The sequence below is a fragment of the Trachypithecus francoisi genome, unplaced genomic scaffold (genome assembly GCF_009764315.1).
Source record: "Trachypithecus francoisi isolate TF-2019V2 unplaced genomic scaffold, Tfra_2.0 Lachesis_group12, whole genome shotgun sequence".
NCBI lineage: Eukaryota > Metazoa > Chordata > Mammalia > Primates > Cercopithecidae > Trachypithecus > Trachypithecus francoisi.
The window spans coordinates 68,316,073-68,337,152 of record NW_022681457.1 but is presented as its reverse complement, the minus strand read 5'-3'; the positions used below and the strand labels follow the sequence as shown (position 1 = coordinate 68,337,152).

At 52.4% G+C, this 21,080-nt stretch overlaps 1 protein-coding gene across 2 annotated transcripts in view; it reads left to right on the top strand.

Annotated features, from left to right (window-relative positions):
* The window catches only part of SIRT2 (sirtuin 2), a 26,613-nt gene extending 5,533 nt beyond the window's left edge, over window positions 1-21,080 (top strand). For both annotated transcript variants that reach the window (XM_033226135.1, XM_033226134.1), the window contains 14 exons: window positions 1,288-1,336; window positions 1,629-1,742; window positions 5,297-5,338; window positions 5,480-5,586; window positions 5,697-5,753; window positions 6,287-6,355; window positions 15,907-16,036; window positions 18,170-18,229; window positions 18,477-18,532; window positions 18,749-18,825; window positions 18,909-18,960; window positions 19,940-20,010; window positions 20,145-20,211; window positions 20,334-21,080. In XM_033226135.1, the coding sequence (XP_033082026.1) occupies window position 1,336; window positions 1,629-1,742; window positions 5,297-5,338; window positions 5,480-5,586; window positions 5,697-5,753; window positions 6,287-6,355; window positions 15,907-16,036; window positions 18,170-18,229; window positions 18,477-18,532; window positions 18,749-18,825; window positions 18,909-18,960; window positions 19,940-20,010; window positions 20,145-20,211; window positions 20,334-20,489 (1,059 nt within the window). In that variant the 5' untranslated portion in view covers window positions 1,288-1,335 and the 3' untranslated portion in view covers window positions 20,490-21,080. The remainder of the gene's footprint in view (window positions 1-1,287; window positions 1,337-1,628; window positions 1,743-5,296; window positions 5,339-5,479; window positions 5,587-5,696; window positions 5,754-6,286; window positions 6,356-15,906; window positions 16,037-18,169; window positions 18,230-18,476; window positions 18,533-18,748; window positions 18,826-18,908; window positions 18,961-19,939; window positions 20,011-20,144; window positions 20,212-20,333) is intronic.

Here is a 21,080-nt window from a genome sequence, read left to right as displayed (position 1 = left end):
AATATTAACAGCAACAGGCAGCGCTTACCGAGCACCTCCCCCGTCCCTGGTGCCGCACCCAGCACCCACACTCCCTTTCCAAGGTGAGGGACACCCAGACTTAGAAAATCAGAGTCGGCCGGGCGCGGTGGCTCAAGCCTGTAATCCCAACACTTTGGGAGGCCGAGGCGAGCGGATCACGAGGTCAGGAGATCGAGACCATCCTGGCTAACACGGTGAAACCCCGTCTCTACTAAAAAATACAAAAAACTAGCTGGGCGAGGTGGCGGGCGCCTGTAGTCCCAGCTACTCAGGAGGCTGAGGCAGGAGAATGGTGTAAACCCGGGAGGCGGAGCTTGCAGTGAGCTGAGATCCGGTCACTGCACTCCAGCCCAGGCGACAGAGTGAGACTCCGTCTCAAAAAAAAAAAAAAAAAAGGCCGGGCGCGGTGGCTCAAGCCTGTAATCCCAGCACTTTGGGAGGCCGAGATGGGCGGATCACGAGGTCAGGAGTTCGAGACCATCCTGGCTAACACGGTGAAACCCCATCTCTACTAAAAAATACAAAAAGCTAGCCGGGCGAGGTGGCGGGCGCCTGTAGTCCCAGCTACTCGGGAGGCTGAGGCAGGAGAATGGCGTAAACCCGGAGGCGGAGCTTGCAGTGAGCTGAGATCCGCCACTGCACTCCAGCCCAGGCGACAGAGCGAGACTCCATCTCAAAAAAAAAAAAAAAAAAAAAAAAATCAGAGTCACAGCCAGGCACAGTGGCTCATGCCTGTAATCCCAGCACTTTAGGAGGCCGAGGCAGGAGACTTGCTTGAGCCCAGGAGTTCAAGGCCACCCTGGGCAACACAGGGAGACCTCGTCTCTACAAAAAAACAAACAAAACAAGATTAGCCTGGCGTAGTGCATGCGCCTGTGGTCCCAGCTACTTGGGAGGCTGAGGTAGGAGGATCCCTTGAGCTTCGGAGGTTGAGGCTGCAGTGAGCTGTGACTGCGCCAGTGCACCCCAGCTGGGTGACAGAGCGAGACACTGTCTCAAAAAAAAAAAAAAAAGAAAAAAAGAAAGAAAAGAAAAGCGAAGCCACTCTCATGAGGTTGTGCTCCTGGGGACTGGCATGGCCAAGACTCCAACCCAGGCAGCCTGTCCCAGAGCCCTCGAGCTAGCCCCAGTGCAATCTCTCCACCACCCCACACTTCCTCAGGCCACCTTCCTGCCAGAGCCTTTTCCCCAAACCTGGTATCACCCCCTCTCCTCCCTCCCTAATCCCACCTCTCCGGCCTGGCCACCCCACCCCACCCCTTCCAGGACTCAGATTCAGACTCTGAGGGAGGAGCCGCTGGTGGAGAAGCAGACAGTGAGTATCTTCCTTGAAGGACAGGGAGCAGGGTTCTGGGGGGCGGGGGGATTTCAGGGCAGGGGTGTGGGTGATACCTCCCCAACTCCATCAGGAGTGACGTTCAAAGTATGTAACAGTGGGTTGGGTACCAGTGCCAGAGCAGGCTCCTGGAGGCTCCTGGCTGGGCCAGGCCTCGTGCCTTTAGATGTGGGGAGGCCGGGGACCCCAGGGCTGGGGCCAGGGTACTGGAGACATCCATGCCCCCTGGCTGAATGCCCATCCTGCCGCTGTCTCTCTTCTCTCCGGCCAGTGGACTTCCTGCGGAACTTATTCTCCCAGACGCTCAGCCTGGGCAGCCAGAAGGAGCGTCTGCTAGATGAACTGACCTTGGAAGGGGTGGCCCGGTACATGCAGAGCGAACGCTGTGAGTCCCCTGTCAGGATTGGGCCACTGTGCCTGGCTCCTGGCCCCAAGTGACCTCCCATCCCCAGCCACTTGAACCATTTATTGAAATCTTTTCTTTACAAGTAGCAAGAAACACAACTGGAACTGGCTTAAGCCAAAGAAGAGTGTGTTGACTCTAATCCAGCTTGAAGCACGGCTGGGCCTAGGTGCTTCCACTTTGTTAAAAATCATAACTCTGGCCGGGCGCGGTGGCTCAAGCCTGTAATCCCAGCACTTTGGGAAGCCGAGATGGGCGGATCATGAGGTCAGGAGATCGAGACCATCCTGACTAACACGGTGAAACCCCGTCTCTACTAAAAAAAATACAAAAAACTAGCCGGGTGAGGTGGCGGGCGCCTGTAGTCCCAGCTACTCGGGAGGCTGAGGCAGGAGAATGGCATAAACCCGGGAGGCGGAGCTTGCAGTGAGCTGAGATCCGGCCACTGCACTCCAGCCTGGGCGACAGAGTGAGACTCCGTCTCAAAAAAAAAAAAAAAAAAAAAAAATCATAACTCTCTGATGCTGCTTTTCTTGTGTTGGGGTAAAGGTAACTCCTGGCAGTTCCAAATGCAGGTTCCACCATCCTAGGAGCTGCGACCAAGAGAGCACCTTTTCCCAGTAGTTCAAACCAAACAGCAGAGATTCACTCCCACTGGTCCAGGTTGAGTCACATGCCTGCCCCCAAGTCTCCGATTGGCCAGACCTGGGTCGCTTCTCCATTGCTGAGTGAATTACTGTACTCTGATTGACCAGGCCTGTTTCATAAAATGGGGATAATGATTATACTATCTAACTCATAAGGTTATTGGGGGACTAAATAAATTAATATAGGACCAGGTGCAGTCGCTCATGTATGTAATCTCAGCACTTTGGGAGGCCATTGTGGGAGGATCACTCAACACTAGACATTCAAGACCAGCTTAGGCAACATAGTGAGACCCCCCCCATCTCTACAAGAAAAAAAAATAGCCAGATGTGGGAGCGTTGCCTGTAGTCTCAGCTACTCAGGAGGCTGAGAAGGGAGGATTGTTTGAGCCCAGGAGTTGGAGGCTGCACTGCAGTCTGGGCAACGCAGTGAGACCCTGACTCTAAAAAATAAATAAATAAATAAAAATTTAAAAATAAATTAATAAAAATGCAAATGCTTAGAGCAGGGCCTGGAACTTAGCAAGAGCTGTGGCAGCGTGTGCCGTGGTTATTACTACAGGAGGCTTGTTTTAGATATGGTGGATAGGTGTCCACTTACTGAGTCACCACGAAATTTATATTTCTTTTCTTTTTTTTTTTTTTGAGATGGAGTCTTGCTTTGTTGCCCAGGCTAGAGTGCAGTGGAGTGGCACAATCTCAGCTCACTGCAACCTCCGCCTCCCGGGTTCCAGCAATTCTCCTGCCTCAGCCTCCCAAGTAGCTGGGATTACAGAAGCACACCACCACGCCTGGCTAATTTTTTTATTTCAGTAGAGACGGGGTTTCACCATGTTGCCCAGGCTGGTCTCGAACTCCTGAGCTCAGGCAATCCACCCTCCTCGGCCTCCCAAAGTGCTAGGATTACACGCGTGAACCACCCCGCCTGGCCTGAAATGTATATTTTTTGCCACGAGTTGAGGTCACTGAAGTCTGAGAAACCAGGCCCTCAGCAGTCCTCAACTAGAACAATCGACCCTTTGTGGCTCCTGAGCAGGCTTTTGTTGAGGACGTCTTCTCCAGTGTCCCTGTCCTCCAGCTGCCACCATCTCTCTCCTCGGGCAGCCAAGCCTGCTGCCCTGAGCCTCCCTCTCCTGCGGCAGGCGAGCAGCTGTCTGCAGCCATCTTTTAGCATGGGCAGGCCCCAAAGACAACACAGGCAGTGGCTACAAAGCATTTGTTCCTTGTGTCCTCCTGCTCCTGGATTCTGGGGTAATTGGCTCACAAGGGTGCCCATGAGGAGATAGTAATGAATAATAACAATTAATTGAGGCTGGGCATGGTGGTTCAGACCTATAATCCCAGCACTTAGGGAGGTCGAAAGCAGGAGGATTGCTTGAGGCCAGGAGGTCAAGACCAGCTTGGGCAACAAGCAAGACCCCTTCTCTGCAAAAATGTAAAGGTGAGGCTCCAACCCTCACCTAACCGCCTAAAGCTTTATTTATTTATGTATTTATTTTTTTGAGACGGAGTCTCACTCTGTTGCCCAGGCTGGAATGCAGTGGTGCTATCTTGACCCACTGCAACCTTCGCCTCCCAGGTTCAAGCAATTCTCCTGCCTTAGCCTCCCAAGTAGCTGGGACTACAGGCGCCTGCCACCACGCCCGGCTAATTTTTGTACTTTTAATAGAGGCGGGGTTTCAGCATATTGGCCAGGCTGGTCTTGAACTTCTGACCTCAGGTGATCTGCCCCCCTTCGGCCTCCCAAAGTGCTGGAATTACAGCTGTGAGCCACCAGGCCCAGCCCTAAAAATTTCTTTTTAACCACTTAATTGAGCCTTCACTATTTGCCAGGCACTGGGCTCAGCACTTTACAAGTGTCCTATTATTTGATCTTTACATTATACCCATAAGACCATTATAGAAGTGATCTGGACAGAGGAGGAAATGGAGGCACAAAAAGGTAGTGACTCAGTGCAGGGTCAAATAGCTGCCAAGTGGCAGAGTCAGGATTTGACCCCAGGTCTCCAGACCATATATAGCCACCACTGGATTCAACCAGGCCTGGCCCGATGGCGTCTCAGAGTTAAAGCTCAAGGCTGAAGCTGTGGCAGGCTTTGTGCTCTGTTCACCTTTGCTGTCCTCCCTTGGACAGGGTATCCCAGAGGCATCTGACCCACAGCATGTCACACTTGTGCCTGTCTATCAGCTGATGGGCAGATGCCAGAGTACTGTGGCCTGGTGGTTAATCACCAGCCACCAGCTGTTTCTGTTTAGCCCTGGGCTCTTATCCTCAAGTGGCCTTTTCTCAAGTCCAAGTTGGTGTAATTTCCAACAGTGGATTCTTCGCCCCCCACCTTTTTTTGAGATGGAGTCTTGCTCTGTCACCCAGGCTGGAGTGCAATGGCATGATCTTGGCTCACTGCAACCTCCACCTCCTGAGTTCAAGTGATTCTCCTGCCTCAACCTCCCAAGTAGCTGAGATTACAGGCACGTGCCACCACGCCCGGCTAATTTTGTATTTTCAGTAGAGACAGGGTTTCGCCATGTTGGCCAGGCTAGTCTCAAACTCCTGACCTCAGGTGACCCACCTACCTCAGCCTCCCAAAGTTCTGGGATTACAGGCATGAGCCACCGCACCCAGCCCAACACTGGATTCTTTATCCTCTGGCTGGCTCTTCCGCAGTCCACTGTGTGACTTCTTCCCCTATCTGAGCCCCAGTCTGTTCGTTTGTAAAATGGGGATGTTAACACCATCCCTCTCTAGATGATTGGAAGGCCCATCATGCATCTGAGATGCTTGCCCCAGGGCCTGGCATGGAGTAAACAGTGTCAGGGGCCGTGATGGGTGGTGCTATTATAGGGACTGAGCAAACAGCGTCATATGGTGCATAAGTTCCTCTCCTCCAGGTCACAGAGTCATCTGTTTGGTGGGTGCTGGAATCTCCACATGTAAGTAACCCTACTCCCCCAGCAGCCACCCCCAGGAGTTGGGGAGTCCCTGCCAAGGGCTGGGGAGGAGCCCTGTCTGAGCCCTGTCCTGGGAGAGTTAGTATGGTATAGACCAACTGCTCCCTGACACCCCTCTCCCAGCCGCGGGCATTCCCGACTTTCGCTCTCCATCCACTGGCCTCTATGACAACCTAGAGAAGTACCATCTTCCCTACCCAGAGGCCATCTTCGAGATCAGCTATTTCAAGGTTTGTGTTCCCCCAGGAAGGGGCGTCTGTGAGGGGTGGGGATGGGGGTCACCTGGCTCCAACCCTCATCCTACCTGGGGCATCTGGCCCTCTGGCTGTCTCTCCTACAGAAACATCCGGAGCCCTTCTTCGCCCTCGCCAAGGAGCTCTATCCTGGGCAGTTCAAGGTGAGATCTTTTTTTTGCAGGGGGCAAAACAGGAAAGGTTGGGGGAGAGCACGCATGGGAAGCCCCCCAAGGGCCCTGCACACAAATATTATGTAGCCATTAAGTATATGGGTGCTGGGCCCAGACTGCCTGGGTTCAAGTCCTGGTTCCTCATGTCTTCATCTTACGACCTTGAGCCTCCGATTTGCCTCCTGTGAAGTGAAGCTGATGGTACTGTCTGAAGAGGGCTGCTGCGAGGCTTAGCTGCACTCATGATGTGGTTGAGAGCCCAGGACCCTGCAGCCAGGCTGCCTGGGTGCAAATCGCAGCTTTGCAGCTTACCCACCATGTGACTTTGGCAACACAGTCCCCTTCCCTGTCCTTCAGTTTCCTCATCTGTGATCTGGGGATAGTGGTGGTCTCTCCCCAACACGGCTGCTTTGCTGATTCCCTGGGGTAAGACAGTCGCAGTGCCTAGAACCGTTCCTGGCACATGGTAGTGGCCTGTGGCTGTTCCCTGCAATCATCAGCAGTACCGTCGCTCTTCCCTGCAGCCGACCATCTGTCACTACTTCATGCGCCTGCTGAAGGACAAGGGGCTACTCCTGCGCTGCTACACGCAGGTAGGCGGATGCGAGCATCCTGGGAAGAGGATGGGCGGGTAGAACGGGCACGGTGTCCTCAGCGGAGGAGCAGAGCTGCGTGCCCAAGAGCTCAGGCAGGGACTCCAGCAATGCGGAGCCAGGGCTTGGCCTACTGCCTCCTTGCTGCATGACCTGCAGTGAGTCATGTCTTCTCTGCCTCAGTTTCCCCTTCTGTCAAACAGGGTTTGCCCTCCCAGGTCTGCAGTGCGGTGGCAGTGACCTCCTCTCAGGGCCATCCCATGTGTGATGTGAAAGGAGCCCATGGCTGAAGGGACTCTGTGTGCACTCTAGGCACCCCAGATTTCACACTGGTTATGAGGGTGTTTCCAAAGTGACTTCATCTAAGAAAATCCATCCACTATGACAGGCGTCCAACAAGTAGATGTTCTGCCTTAAGGAAGGTGCACCTTTTTATACTTTTCTTGTGCTTTGCCTAATTATAAACATGGCTCGGACACGTCAGGTGCTTAGCTGAGGGCCTCTCCCTGGGGCATTCAAGCAAGGATGGCTCACATTGTTGGCTTCTGATTTGGTGAGTCTCACATCCATAACAGTAAAAAAATCTTGATGGGCTGGGCACAGTGGCTCACACCTGTAATCCCAGCACTTTGGAGGCCAAAGCAAGAGATCGCTTGAGCCCAGGAGTTCAGGACCAGCTTGGGCAACATAGGGAGACCCTGTTTCTACAAGAAATACAAAAATAGCTGGGCAGGGTAGTGTGTGTCTGTAGTGCCATCTACTCAGGAGGCTGAGGTGGAGGGACTGCTTGAGTTCAGGAAGTCAAGACTGCAGTGAGCTGTGATGGTGCCACTGTACTGTAGCCTGGGAGACCTGGTTTGAAAGAAACAAAAAACAAATCAAAACAACAACAAAATGTTGCTGCCTCTACCTGTTTTATGAATATGTATAGAAATTTCATGATGCACTGCAACAGTATTCATTCAAGCTCTGGATCACACCTCAGAACCCCGAATTACAAAACAGGTGGCTGGACACAGTGGCTCACACCTGTAATCCCAGCACTTTGGGACGCTGAGGTGGGCAGATCACGAGGTCAGGAGTTCAAGACCAGCCTGTCCAACATCATGAAATCTCATCTGTATTAAATATACAAAAATTAGCCGGGTGTGGTGGCGCCTGTAACCCCAGCTACTTGGGAAGCTGAAGCAGGAGAATCGCTTGAACCCGGGAGGCGGAGGTTGTAGTGAGTCGAGATTGTGCCACTGCACTCCAGCCTGGGTGACAGAGCGAGACTCCATCTCAAAAAAAAAAAACAGGGGTAACATTGAACATAAATAAGTGTTCTGGTGTTTTCTCCCTGCACCTGGCAGTTTGGCACCTGCAGCCCCGAAAGCTACCACCAGAGGGAGGAACAACTCGCTTTAGATTCAGATTTCTCAGGTGGGCCAGGTGTTCCCACCTGGGGCTGCTGGGAGGCAGAGGGCAGGGGAGGCCTCCTTCTTCCAAGAGGAGGAGTCCTGTGATCCCAGCACTTTGGGAGGCCAAGGTGGGAGATCGCTTGAGCCCATGAGTTCAGGACCAGCCTGGGCAACATAGGGAGACTCCGGGCTCAGAATAAACCTTCTGCCCAGAGAGTCACCATTATTCCAGGACGTGGCTCAGATATGATAAACAGCTCACTTGAAGCCAAGTGCTTTCTGTGGTTGATGTCATGACACCCACCCCAAGACCCTGCTGGCCCTTGTTTGTCAGCTTGTGTCAAAATAAATGTTCACTGAGTTGATTCCCTGCTGCAGGGAGGGAGATGATAGACGAGATGGAGATGCCACATACCAAGTATATAAGATTGTTGTGGGTCCCTGGAACACAGTTAAGCCGGAAGGGGAGTCAGAAACAGTGTATGTGTTTGGGAAAGGGGGTGCTGATGTAAACCCCATCTCTACTAAAAATACAAAAATTAGCCAGGCGTGGTGGTGTGTGCCTGTACTCCTAGTTACTTGGGAGGCTGAGGCATGAGAGCTGCTTGAACCAGGGAGGTGGAGGTTGCAGTGAGCCAAGATTGCACCACTGCACTCCAGCCTGGGTGACAGAGAGACTCCGTGTCAAAAAAAGAAAAACAAATGACATATTGCATACAAACTATTATATAAAGGCCAGGCGCGGCGGCTCACGTCTGTAATCCCAGCACTTTAGGAGGCCGAAGTCAACGTCAGGAGTTCAAGATCAGCCTGGACAACATGACGAAACCCATCTCTACTAAAAATACAAAAATTAGCTGGGTGTGGTGGCGTGTGCCTGTAATCACAGCTACTTGGGAGGCTGAGGCACAACGTTCACTTGAACCTGGGAGGCAGAGGCTGCAGTGAGGCGAGGTCGCACCACTGCACTCCAGTACTCCGTCTGGGGTGGCAGAGCAAGACTCCATCTCAAACAAAACAAAACAAAAACCAATATATTATATAAAGGTGGAAAAAAATGTTCCACTCTCATATTTCATGAAACCTTTTTTTTTTTTTTTTTGAGACAGAGTTTCGCTCTTGTTGACCAGACTGGAGTGCAATGGCGCAATCTTGGCTCACTGCAACCTCTGCCTCCTGGGTTCAAGCAATTCTCCTGCCTCAGCCTCCCAAGCAGCTGGGATTACAGATGCCTGCCACCATGGCCGGCTAATTTTTTATATTTTTAGTAGAGACGGACTTTCACCATGTTGGCCAGGATGGTCTCGATCTCTTGACCTCATGATCCGCCCACCTTGGCCTCCCAAAGTGCTGGGATTACAGGCGTAAGCCACCGCACCCGGCCTCATGAAACCATTTTATTCAAACATGTCACACTGTTCTTCAACCTCAGCCACTTTTGTCACTGATCCAGTTTTCAGGAACACAATATCTTTGCTCCTTTTTGAATTGTGAGAATGCAGCACTATTGAAGCTATGTATGCTGCTATTTTTCTCTCAAAACACAAGTATCCATTCAAACATTTAAACAGGTGTCTTGGTCAGGGGAGGCCTTTCTGAGAAGGTGACATTTAAGCAAAGACCTGTAGGAAGAGAGGGAGAGCACCTCGGGGTTATTTGGGGGAAGAGTGTGTTCCGGGAAAGGGATGGTCAGTGCACAGGTGCTGAGGCGAGCCTGTATTCCGCTAGTTACGAGCTTGTTTTCCACTAATTTTGAGCCTATATTTGGCTAGTTCAGAGAATCCCAGGAAGCAGGATGTGAGTGAATGATGAGGAGATTGCAGGAGAGAGTGGAGGAGCCAAGGTCAGGGAGGTGACAAAGATGGATCCTACAAGGCCTTGCAGGCCGCAGGGAGGGACTTGGCCTTTACGCTGAGTGAGATGGGGCCACGGGTGGGTTCTGAGCACGGGAGGGATGTGACCTGACTCAGGCATTCCCAGGCTCCTCTGGCCGTGTTGGGGACAGACTGTGGGGGCAGTGAGGAGGGAGCTACAGAGACCAGACAGGAGGCAGCCGCGATGGTCCAAGCAGGAGAGGGTGGAGGCTGGACCAGGGCAGGGGTCATCACCGTGGGGAGAAGTGGGCAGGTTATGAATCTGTTTTGAAGATGGAGCAATAGGACTTACAGATAGAGGGGCCGTGGCCGTGAGAGAAAGAGCCCAGGACCACCTGAGAGCTCGCAGCCTGGTGCCGGCTGCTTTGTTCTGAGATGGGGGGAATGGGCCAGGGAATGGTGCTGGGGGTGCATGACGAATTGTCTTGTGGAGGCTGAGAGGCCTGATTGACCAAGGAGAGAGCTGGACTCAGGAGTCTGGACAGAGGATGAAACTGGGGCACAAAAAGGTTGTGCGTTCATGCAGGGTCACCATCCACTTGGTGAGCAGAAAGATCCCAGCTCTGTTCCTGTGTGAGTTTGTTGCTCATTTGTTAGATGATGATTAAACTCACCAGACAGGATGAGAAACTTAGGTCTGGGATGAAGTATTCTGTCAGGATGCTCACTGTGGTCACTGTCCAAGTCTGTCAGAAGCAAAAACCCATACCCTTAACCGTGATGGTGCTTCAACAGTGAGCCATTGTCACACCAAAACCAACAGAGCTATGTTCTGGGGTCAGCGTGAAGTACCCAGGCATCTCTCCGCTACTTGTGATATTTAATGTATGGACTTAACTACACATACATATTGAAAATGGCATATTGCTGGCTGGGCAAGGTGGCTCACGTCTGTAATCCCAGCACTTTGGGAAGCTGAGGCACACAGATCTTTTGAGCTCAGGAGTTTGAGACCATCCTGGTCAACATGGTGATATCCTGTCTCTACCAAAAATATAAGTTAGTTGGGCATGGTGGTATACGCCTGTAGTTCCAGCTACTTGGGAGGCTGAGGTAGGATGATTGCTGAAGTCTGGGAGTTCGAGGCTGCGGTCACACCACTGCATTCCAGCCTGCGTGACACACAGTGATCCTGTTTAAAAAAAAAAAAAAAAAAATGGGCCGGGTGTGATGGCACACATGTGTAATCCCAGTACTTTGGGACGCCAAGGCAGGTGGATCACTTGAGGTCAGGAGTTTGAGACCAGCTTGGCCAACTTGGCAAAACCCCATCTCTACTAAAAATACAAAAACTAGCTGGGCATGGTGGCAGGCACCTGCAATCCTAGCTACTGAGGAGGCTGAGGCAGGAGAATTGCTTGAACCCGGGAGGTGGAGGTTGCAGTGAGCCGAGATCGCACCACTGCCCTCTAGCCTGGGCAACAGAGTGAGACCCTGTCTCAAAAGAAAAAGAAAGGAATATTGTATGCAATATAAAGGTGGAAAAAAATGTTGTACTCTCATGTCTCATGAAAGCACCTTATTCAAACATGTCACCCTGTTCTTCAACCTCAGCCACTTTTTGTTACTGTCCCAGTTTTGGGGAACACATGGTCTTTGCTCCTTTTGGAATTGTGAGGATGCAGCACTTTTGAAGCTATGTGTGATGCTGTTTTCTCTTAAGATACAAGTATCCATTCAAACATTCGGATAGTTGTCTTGTTCACTCAAGTTGCTGTAGTGTCCACAGCAAAGAGGCTTATAGTTCTTTTAAATTATATACATATTTAGGCCAGGCGCAGTGGCTCACGCCTGTGGTCCCAGCACTTTGGGAGGCCAAGGTGGGCAGATCACTTAAGGTCAGGAATTCGAGACCTACCTGGCCAACATGGTTAAACCCCATCTCTACAAGAAAATACAAATATTAGCTGGGCATGGTGGTGCGCACCTGTGGTCCCAGCTACGTGGGAGGCTGAGACATGAGAATCGCTTGAACCCAGGATGCAGAGGTTGCTGTGAACTGAGTTTGTGCCATTGCACTCCAGCCTGGGTGACAGAGTGAGACCCTGTCTCAAAAAATAAATAAATAAATAAATTATATTCATGATATTTATACTATACAAGAGGTTCTGTATTTGGCTTTTTTTTTTTTTTAAAACTTAACCTTATCTGGAAGACCGTTCCATCTCCACATCCATATCGCAGCTTCATGCTTTTTTGTTTGTTTGGTTTTGGTTTTTTTTTTTTTTGAGATAGAGCCTCACAATGGCGCAATCTCTGCTCACTGCAACCTCTGCCTCCTAGATTCAGGCGATTCTCCTGCCTCAGCCTCTCAAGTAGTTACAGGTGCCCACCACCACACCTGGCTAATTTTAGTACATGGTTTCACCATGTTGGCCAGGCTGGTCTCGAACTCCTGACCTCAGGTGATCCATGCACCTCAGCCTCCCAAAGTACTGGGATTACAGGCGTGAGCCACTGTGCCTGGCCCTCTTCATACTTTTTAAAAGCTTAGTCTGATTCTATTGTAGGGACTTCACTTTCGTTTTCAGGTTTAAATATAAATGTCACAGCTGGATAGGGTACCCCAGCCCACCTCACCACCACTGTACTTTTCTCAGCTTAAAGATAGTTCAGTGAGGCTAGGTGCAGTGGCTCACGCCTATAATCCCAGCACTTTGGAAGGCTGAGGTGGGCAAATCACAAAGTCAGGAGTTCAAGACCAGCCTGACCAACATGGTGAAACCCTGTCTCTACTAAAAATACAAAAATTAGCCGGGTGTGGTGGTGCATGCCTGTAATCCCAGCTACTGAGGAGGCTGAGGCAGGAGAATCACTGGAATCGGGGAGGCGCAGGTTGCAGTGAGCCGAGATGGCACCATTGCACTCCAGCCTGGGTGTCAGACCGAGACTCCGTCTCAAAAAAAAAAAAAAAAAAGATAATTCAGTTAGAAGAAAAAAAAGAAAAGAAAAGAAAGCACTGTTTGAGAGGAACATACTTATTTTTATAACCATACAGAGAATGTACTCAGGAAGTTGTGAATGGCAGCTCGTGGGTTGGGTGTCCTGTAGAAGGCTGGACCCACCATGGCATCAGCCAGCCACACACATGAGCCGAGCTGTGTGCCTTGATATGGGGCGGCCACATTCACCCAGAGGAAGTGCCACCTTCCATCTGCACCCATGCACCATTAGGCCTGGGGCCACCCTGCCAGTGATGATTTTTCTGTTGGCGGCACAATGTTTCAAGACAAAAAATAAGCTAAGGTTTAAAAATCAAGCCTGGACTGGGTGCGGTGGCTCACGCCTGTAATCCTAACACTTTGGGAGGCAGAGGCGGGCAGATCACCTGAGGTCAGGAGTTCAAGACCAGCCTGGCCAACATGGTGAAACTCCATCTCTACGAAAAATACAAAAATAGCTGGGCGTGGTGGCGGGCACCTATAATCTCAGCTACTTGGGAGGCTGAGGCAGGAGAATCGCTTGAGCCTGTTAGGTGGAGGTTGCAGTGAGCCAAGATCGCACCACTGCATGCCAGCCTAGGCGACAGAGGGAGACCCTGTCTCAAAAAATAATAATAATAATTAAAAATAAAAGTAAATAAAAATCAAGCCTGGGGCCAGGCACGGTGGCTCAAGCCTGTAATCCCAGCACTTTGGGAGGCTGAGACGGGCGGATCACGAGGTCAGGAGATCGAGACCATCCTGGCTAACACGGTGAAACCCCGTCTCTACTAAAAAATACAAAAAGCTAGCCGGGCAAGGTGGCGGGCGCCTGCAGTCCCAGCTACTCGGGAGGCTGAGGCAGGAGAATGGCGTAAACCCGGGAGGCGGAGCTTGCAGTGAGCTGAGATCCGGCCACTGCACTCCAGCCTGGGCGACAGAGCGAGACTGTCTCAAAAAAAAAAAAAAAGGAAACAAACCCTTCCCATTGTTCTTCCTGGAGTCTCTGGGAAACGCAGTCAGTTTGAGCCATCTCTGCGTAACCTCTGCCGGTGTCCTCTGTCAGCACCAGCTTTAGCAGCGTTCCTCGCAGGCAAACAAAAGCTGCTCCAAAGGGGCTGGCTGTTTTAAGAAAAATGAGGGCGCACAAATGTCTGTGCAGAAAAGAACATTCCCACCTGTTTAATATGGAAAGTATCCCTGTTGTAAAACCGTGGCCAGGCATGGTGGCTCACACCTGTAATCCTAGAACTTTGGGAGGCTAAGGCGGGCGGATCACGAGGTCAGGAGTTTGAGACCATTCTGGCCAACATGGTTAAACCCCGTCTCTACTAAAAATACAAAAACTAGCTGGGCATAGTGGCACGCGCCTGTGTTCCCAGCTACTCAGGAGGCTGAGGCAGGAGAATCACTTGAATCCGGGAGGCGGAGGTTGCAGTGAGCCGAGATCACGCCACTGCACTACAGCCTGGGCAACAGAGCAAGACTATGTCTCAAAAAAAAAAAAAAAAAATTAGCCAGGCATGGTGGCGGCTGCCTGTAATCTCAGCTACTTGAGAGGCCGAGACAGGGAGAATTGCTTGAACCCAGGAGGCAGAGGTTGCAGTGAGCCGAGATCGCGCCATTGTACTCCAGCCTGGGCAACAAGAGTGAAACTCCATCCAAAAAAATAAAAAGGAAAAAGAAAAGAAAACAGTGACTGGGCACAGTGTCTTGCGCCTATAATCCTGAGGCTTGGGAGGCTGAGGTGAGAGGCCAGCCCAGCAGTTCAAGACCAGCCCAGGCAACATAGACCACCCCACCCCCGATCTCTACAAAAAAAAATTAAAAAGATAAAAAATTAGCCTGGCATGGTGGCGTTTGCCTGTAGTCCCAACTACTCAGTGGGCTGAGGCGGGAGGATGGCTTGATCCCGGGGGTTACAGAAGGCTACAGTGAGCCATGATCAGACCACTACACTCCAGCCTGAGTGACAGAGCAAGACCCTGCCTCCAAAAAAAGAAAAGAATACAGGTGAATATGCCATCTATGAAACAGGCCATAGTAAGAAAGGACCCTGGCTGCTAAAGGGGAAGACAGTGATTAAAGTCAAGGAAGGGCCAGGCATGGTGACTCACACTGTAATCCCCGCACTTTGGGAAGCTGAGGCAGGAGGCTCGCTTGAGCCCAGGAGCTCTAGACCAGCCTGGGCAACATAGTGAGACCCCATCTCTACAGAAAATTTTAAAAATCATCCAGATGTGGAGGCTGTGGTGGGAGGATCACTTGAGCCCAGGAGTTGGAGGCTGCAGTGAGCTATGATTGAATCACTGCACTACAGCCTGGGTGACACAGTGAGACCTTGTCTCAAATACATAAAAAAACATGGCCAGGTGCAGTGGCTAATGCCTATAATCCCAGCACTTTGGGAGGCCAAGGCAGGCAGATCACAAGGTCAGGAGTTTGAGACTAGTCTAGCCAACATGGGGAAACCCCCATCTCTAATTAAAAAAAAACAAAAATTAGCTGATCGTGTTGGCACGTGCCTGTAATCCCAGCTACTTGGGAGGCTGAGACAGGAAAATCTCTTGAACCTGGGAGCCAGAGGTTGCAGTGAGCCGAGATTGTGCCACTGCACTCCAGCCTAGGTGACAGAGCGAGACTCCATCTCCAAAAAAAAAAAAAAAACAAGTGAGCCCTCCTGATTCATTTATGTTAATGCTTGCCCATAGCTGCCACATGCAGCTGTGCAGGGTGCGCACTGCACAAGGATGCCACATCTGAGGGGGCTCCATTTACAACACAGACATTGTAAATTTATGTTAATTTAAATAATTAATGACAGATGGCAATAAAGCATCTGACTCTAATAAAACAACTTTTTTTTCTGAAGAATTGAAGCAAATGGCCTGAATTTGCAGAATAAAAGCTACACGGGCTGGGAGTGGCTGTGGGCCTGGCCTCATAGATATTTAGGTTTGGGCCTTTTTTTTTTTTGCATTTGTGTGTGTGTGTGTGTGTGTGTGTGTTTGTGTGTGTAGAGACAGGGTCTTGCTATGTTGCCCAGGCTGGTCTTGAACTCCTGGCCTCAAGTGATCCTCCCACCTCAGCCTCCCAAAGTGCTGGGATTACAGCCGTGAGCCGCCATGCCCAGCCTGGCCCCTGCCTTTAAGCAGCCTTGACTGTCACCCTTTGAGTGGCACCATTGGGATGAACAGAAGTCTTCAGATACAACCTGCCACTTGTTTCTCCTCCCTCCCTTCTCCACCTGTCCCCACCACCTCACTGCTTCTCATGGCCTCAATTCCCTACTGTGCCTTCTGGCCTACAAGGGGTGGCTCACTCCTTACCCCTCTGCCCTTCATCTCTCCCTCTAGAACATAGATACCCTGGAGCGAATAGCAGGGCTGGAACATGAGGACTTGGTGGAGGCCCATGGCACCTTCTACACGTCGCACTGCGTCAGTGCCAGCTGCCGGCACGAATACCCGCTAAGCTGGATGAAAGGTGAGACTGGAGGCCATCCCAAGGGCAGGCCTCCCCTCAGCACCAGGAGCAGTGTCTCCATGCAGTGGGCACCCATTCTGTCCCGCTCAAGTCTTAGTTTTTTTTTGTTTGTTTGTTTGTTTGTTTTTGAGACAGAGTCTCACTCTGTCGCCCACGCAGGGAGTTCAGTGGGGTGATCATGGCTCACTGCAGCCCCAGCTGCCTGACTGATCTCCTGTCTTTGGCTGTTTTTAATAGAGGATAGTAGGCCAGGAGTGGTGGCTCACGCCTGTAATCCCAGCACTTTGGGAAGCCAAGGCGGGCGGATCACCTGAGGTTAGGAGTTCAAGACCAGCCTGGCTAACATGGTGAAACCTCGTTTCTACTAAAAATACAAAAAAAAGAAAAAAAATTAGCCTGGTGTGGTGGTATGCGCCTGTAATTCCAGCTACTCAGGAGGCTGAGGCAGGAGAATCGCTTGAACCTGGGAGGTGGAGGTTGCAGTGAGCTGAGATCGCACCATTGCACTCCAGCTTGGGTAACAAGAGCAAAACTCTGTCTCAAACAAACAAACAAACAAAAGAAAAAAACAAGAAGTCACTTATTCCACTCATGGAAAGCCATTTCTGACATTCTTTATGCTGATTTAACAAAGCCTCTGGTGTCCCTGTGAGATAAGGACAGCTGCAGCATTTGCAGAAGGACCTCTGGAGTGTGGCAGTTCTGATAAAATGCCAGCTGAGCGCCCCTAGGCTGAGGATTCCTGAATAGCCCAACTGCAAGCAGCTGGGGGCAGTGTACAATTCACATTACCCCCATTATGTGTCATTGACAGCAGCGTCACAGACAGCACCCACGGTATCATGCTGTCCATGCAGAAATATTTTTTAAAAAATTACCAACTACTGACATTGAAACAATACTCTATAAATGTGTGCGGAATGAATGAATGGACAGTTGAACAAATGACTTAGAATTCAGTGGGTTGCAAGTGACAGGCATGCTTTCTTTTTTTGTTTTGTTTTGTTTTTTGAGACGGAGTCTTGCTCTGTCACCCAGGCTGGAGCGCAGGGGCACAACCTTGGCTCACTGCAATCTCCGCCTCCCGGGTTCAAGCGATTCTCCTTGCCTCAGCCTCCTTAATAGCAGGGATTACAGGCACGTGCCACAACCCCTGCATAATTTTTGTATTTTTAGTAGAGACAGTGTTTCACCACGTTGACCAGGCTGGCCTCAAACTCCTGACCTCAGATGATCCACCTGCCTCAGCCTCCCAAAGTGCTGGTATTACAGGTGTGAACCACCACGCCCGGCCAGAAATGCTTTCAGGCTTCCTAAATCATTAAGCAATAAGGCCAGGCATAGTGGCTCATGCCTGTAATCCCAACACTTTGGGAGGTCGAGGTGGGTGGATCACTTGAGCCCAGGAGTTTGAGAACAGCCTGGGCAACAGGGAGATTCCATCTCTACAAAAAATAGAATGTAGCCAGGTGTGATGGTGCATGCCTGTGAGCCCAGCTACTCGGGAGGCTAAGGCAGAAGGATCACGTGGCCTGGGAGGTCGGTGGTGCAGTAAGCCATGATCACACCACTGCACTCAGCCATGATTGCACCACCACACTCCAGCCTAGGCAACAGAACGAGACCCTGTCTCAAAAAAACAAACAAACCAATAAGGCCGGGCGCAGTGGCTCACACCTGTAATCGCAGCACTTTGAGAGGCCAAGGTAGGCAGATTTGCTTGAGCCCAGGAGTTTGAGACCAGCCTGGGCAACATGGCAAAACCCCCTCTCTACAAAAACTACAAAATTTAGCTGGGCGTGCTGGCATGCACCTGTAATCCCAGCTACTCAGGAGGCTGAGGCAGGAGGATCACTTGAAGCTGGGAGGTCGTGGCTACAGTAAGCCATGATCGTGCCACTGCACTCCAGCCTGGGCAACACAGTGAGACCTTGTCTCAAAAAAAAGCAAACAAAAAAAGAGAGGTCTTTTCTGAGCAGAGTGGACACCCCAGGAGACACCTGTCACACTCCGAGTGACAGTGACAGAGGTGTGTTCATGTTAACAGTGGAAGAGGGATGGGGGTGCTGCACCTCCAGACTCCAGCCCAGATGCTCTTACCACCTTCTCTCTCTTCCCCTTCCCCACACCCAGAGAAGATCTTCTCTGAGGTGACGCCCAAGTGTGAGGACTGTCAGAGCCTGGTGAAGCCTGGTGAGCCTCGGGCCAGGGACCTGCCCAGGTAGATTTGGGTGGGGGTCCCCTCCTCCCCCGGCCCCTTCCCAAAGGCCACAACCCCACACATCTGGCCACCTCTGTCTCTGAACGGTGCCCCAGTGCCCTTGGCCAGTCCCCACTGTCCCCAACTCCCACGGCAGCCTCCAGGTCTGCCCTGGCTCCCACCTGTCCTCTCTGCCTCCCCATGTCACTGTCTCCGTCCGTCCATCTGTCTCCGCCTCAGATATCGTCTTTTTTGGTGAGAGCCTCCCAGCGCGTTTCTTCTCCTGTATGCAGTCAGTAAGTGGCCCCCTGCCCTCCCTGCATCCCCAACCACCGCCTCCACCTGTGCTGGGCCCCATGGGGCAGCCTGGGCCCTGCCTCAGGAAACCTCCCCAGCTGTGTGGGGCGTCCCCAGCTGTGTGGGGCGGAAGGGAGATTTGCTGCTGGGGGACGGGGAAGGGAGCGGTGGCGCAGCCTGGGCAGAGGCTCCCAAGCTCACGCCCCTCCCCACAGGACTTCCTGAAGGTGGACCTCCTCCTCATCATGGGCACCTCCTTACAAGTGCAGCCCTTTGCCTCCCTTATCAGCAAGTAGGTTGGGGGCTGTGGCTAGGAGGGCGGCTGGGCACCCAGGGCCAGAACAGACCCTGACCCCTCAGCTCCCCCTCCCCCAGGGCACCCCTCTCCACCCCTCGCCTGCTCATCAACAAGGAGAAAGCTGGCCAGGTAAGAGCCCTTCCTCATGCCCCCCCTCCTCACAGGCTCCCCCTTCCCTCCCACCAGCTTCCTCAGAGGGAACCCTCACTGTGGAACCCCAGCACTTTGGATTCCTCAGCTCAGACCCTGGAGCTCTCTGGAATCCAGAGGGCTGGGGTTCCAGGCCTCTGAGACATTCACCGCCCTTTTGAGCAAGTGATAGAATTCCAACTCAAACAAGCTGAAGCCAGATAGGAAGGCCAGGCTTCCAGGGACTGAGGAGGTGGGAGGAGGTGCGGGAGGTCGGGGGAGGCAGTGCAGGGGGCGATGAGTGGGTCCACACTCCGGGTCTCTTGGATCTCTTTTTCCCAGGCAGCCTCACTCTAGGGTAGGTGCTCCCTCCTGGGTGTTCCCCTCAGGGGAAGTAGGCAGGGTCACCAGGCAAGCAGCGCACACCGTAGGCAGACACCGTCCCAAGCCTTAGCCTGCGTGAACTCACTGATGCCACAACCCCATCGCGGTTTCGTGATCACCCCTATTCTACAGATAAGGAAACTAAGACACAGAGAGGACAAGTCACTTGACCAAAGTCACAGAGCTGGCCGGGCGCGATCGCTCACGCCTGTAATCCCAGCACTTTGGGCGGCCAAAGAGGGTGGATCACCTGAGGTCAGGAGTTCGAGACCAGCCTGGCCAACATGGTGAAACCCCCGTCTCTACTAATAATACAAAAATTAGCCAGGCATGGTGGCTGGCACCTGTAATCTAAGCTACTTAGGAGGCTGAGGCAGGAGAATCACTTGAACCCAGGAGGTGGAAGTTGCAGTGAGCCGAGATCGCGTCATTGCACTCCAGCCCAGGCAACAAGAGCGAAACTTCGTCTCAAAAGAAAACAAAAAAAACAAAAAAAACCCCCAAAGTCACAGCGCTAGGATTCAAACCCAGGCCACCTGGCTCCAGGGTCTGTGCTCTTAGCTCTCCCTTCCCTGCCCCACCCCCTCCCTGGCAGTCGGACCCTTTCCTGGGGATGATCCTGGGCCTCGGAGGAGGCATGGACTTTGACTCCAAGAAGGCCTACAGGTGAGGCTCCTCCGCCTGGGGTTGGGGCAGCCTGGAAGGGACAGGGTGAGGTGGGAGGGAGGGCACGAAGGCAGATGAGGGGAGCAGGCAGGGGCGAGCCCGCCTGGGGACTCTGATCTCCTGCCGCACCGCAGGGATGTGGCCTGGCTGGGTGACTGCGACCAGGGCTGCCTGGCCCTTGCTGAGCTCCTCGGGTGGAAGGTAAGGAGCCGGGCGACCCCAGCCTGTCCTGAGCCCCGTCCCTGGACCCTCTCCCCACCCCACGGGTCCTCTGACCCCATGATGCACAGTGACCTTTGACTTCTGTGACCTTTCTCCTGCAGAAGGAGCTGGAGGACCTTGTCCGGAGGGAGCACGCCAGCATAGATGCCCAGTCGGGGGCGGAGGCCCCTAACCCCAGCACTAGAGCTTCCCCCAGGAAGTCCCCGCCACCTGCCAAGGACGAGGCCAGGACAACAGAGAGGGAGAAACCCCAGTGACAGCTGCATCTCCCAGACGGGACGCCAAGCTCCTCAGGGACAGCTGAGCCCCAACCAGGCCTGGGCCCCTCTTAACCGGCAGTCCTTATCTGGGGAGCTTAGAACATCCCCAGTATCTTACCACTCCCTCCCCAAAACTGGGGTTCCAGCAACCCTGCTGCCCCCCCAACCCCAGCAAATCTCTAACACCTCCTAGAGACCAAGGCTTAAACAGGCATCTCTACCAGCCCCACTCTCTCTAACCACACCAGGGCTAAGGAGTAACCTCCCTCATCTCTAACTGCCCCACGGGGCCAGGGCTACCCCAGAACTTCTAACTTCCAGGACTGGGAGTTTCGGGCTCCCACTCTGTCTCCTGCCCCCAGGGGCCTGTGGCTAAGTAAACCGAACCTAACCTACCCCAGTGTGGGTGTGGGCCTCTGAATATAACCCACACCCAGCATAGGGGGAGTCTGAGCCGGAAGGGCTCCCGAGTCTCTGCCTTCAGCTCCCAAAGTGGGTGGCGGGCCCCCTTCACATAGGACCCACTTCCCGTACTGGGCAGAAGACCTTGCTTATTGGAGACAAATTAAAAACAAAAACAACTAACAA